This window comes from Macadamia integrifolia, chromosome 6 (assembly GCF_013358625.1).
Source record: "Macadamia integrifolia cultivar HAES 741 chromosome 6, SCU_Mint_v3, whole genome shotgun sequence".
NCBI classification, from domain to species: domain Eukaryota; kingdom Viridiplantae; phylum Streptophyta; class Magnoliopsida; order Proteales; family Proteaceae; genus Macadamia; species Macadamia integrifolia.
In genome coordinates, this window is record NC_056562.1 from 2,763,343 (window position 1) to 2,764,770 (window position 1,428).

The 1,428-nt window shown below is 37.6% G+C and overlaps 1 protein-coding gene across 2 annotated transcripts in view; it reads left to right on the forward strand.

The window, feature by feature from the left end:
* The window catches only part of LOC122080955 (DNA-directed RNA polymerase V subunit 1), an 89,343-nt gene extending 88,122 nt beyond the window's left edge, over window positions 1-1,221 (forward strand). For both annotated transcript variants that reach the window (XM_042647857.1, XM_042647858.1), the window contains exon 19: window positions 799-1,221. In XM_042647857.1, the coding sequence (XP_042503791.1) occupies window positions 799-990 (192 nt within the window). In that variant the 3' untranslated portion in view covers window positions 991-1,221. The remainder of the gene's footprint in view (window positions 1-798) is intronic.
* Window positions 1,222-1,428: the final 207 nt, after the last annotated feature.

The window sequence follows — 1,428 nt, forward strand, 5'->3', positions numbered from 1 at the left end:
GGGTGGGGTGGTGTGGGGTGGGGGGTGGGGGGATGTATCCATTTTTATAGTGATTTGGAGCATTCAGGTCAGTTAGATGTTTGAAACTCCGACCACCTTGCTTGAAGGATGCAGTGGCTGTTGCGGAAACTGCCTACCTATGTTGTGTTCTATGTTTAGGTTTTTGTGCAGATAGAACATGAAGAATAGGTAGAAGATAATTTGGATTATGCCCAATCACTTATTCTACTTCTACTGGTATTGTACTTGACTGGGGTTTATGCAGCCTATTCATGTACAAGATTTGGGTCTGATCATAGAAAACGTTCTCCTCAAGCAAACCTGCCTATCTCTGTATGATGCCATCTTGTGACCAATGTGGTGGATAAAATCAAATTATTCATGCCTCAATCTATAGTTCAAGTCACACGCTCCCATAACCCATCTTATATATATATATATATATATATTATGAGAGAATCCACTTCCTTCTCTGTCAAATAAATAAAATGATATGCCCATGTATATGCTCAGTATTCAAACTATTTGCCACCATTAGGTCTATTAAATGTTATGAATGTTCGAAACATGTATCGTAGAGATTATAGTCTAGATTGGAAATTTATGTCCATTGTGGTCTGGTTTTTCCTTACTACAAGCTGGAAATGGTTGAATTATTTCTTAGGGATTCTGTGTCTGCCATGCATCATCGAGAGCGTAATCTGTTTCCTTGTTTATTTAAAGACTACATTTTCAGGGATTTCAAGTTGAGGATAACACAATAGTTTGTTTTCCTGATTGTATTTTGATCTTTGACAGGTTAATAAGCACAGTAGTTTCCAAGATAGCAGGTGTTTCTATGTTGTCTCTACTGATGGTCGCAGCGAAGATTTTTCGTACCGCAAATGTATTGAGAACTTTATCAAGGGCAAGTACCCTGCCATTGCTGAATCCTTCATCTCCAAATACTTTAAAAAACCACGATCGGTTGTTCATGTTGAACGAGAATAGTTTCAGCTTTGGCTATCTGGATGTGTCATATCCCCTGTAGAGAATTTTGTTCCCCAACCCCTTCCCGGGCCATTTTTTGGTTTGTGTCGGTGCTTATTTGTACTTGGCCCATTTCCTATGTATTGTGGATATAAATATCTATATACTCAATATTGTGTACTCGAATTCCTCTTTTCATTTTTTCTGATTATCTTGTGTTGTTCATACATATTATGTCTGTTTCCGTATAAATTTGTACGTGTAAAATTTTCCAGTGTTTGTTTTGAAGTGGTAAAATATGGAGTAAAAAACACGAGTGAAAAGCCTAATGCTGAGGAAAAACATCAAACATCTAAATCAGTGTTAACTTTACTAACTCTCGAAGCTACAATTAGGGTACTTCAGGTAGCGGTATTACATGCACACAAGGCCATGCTTGAGAGGTTACCAAATAGGCTT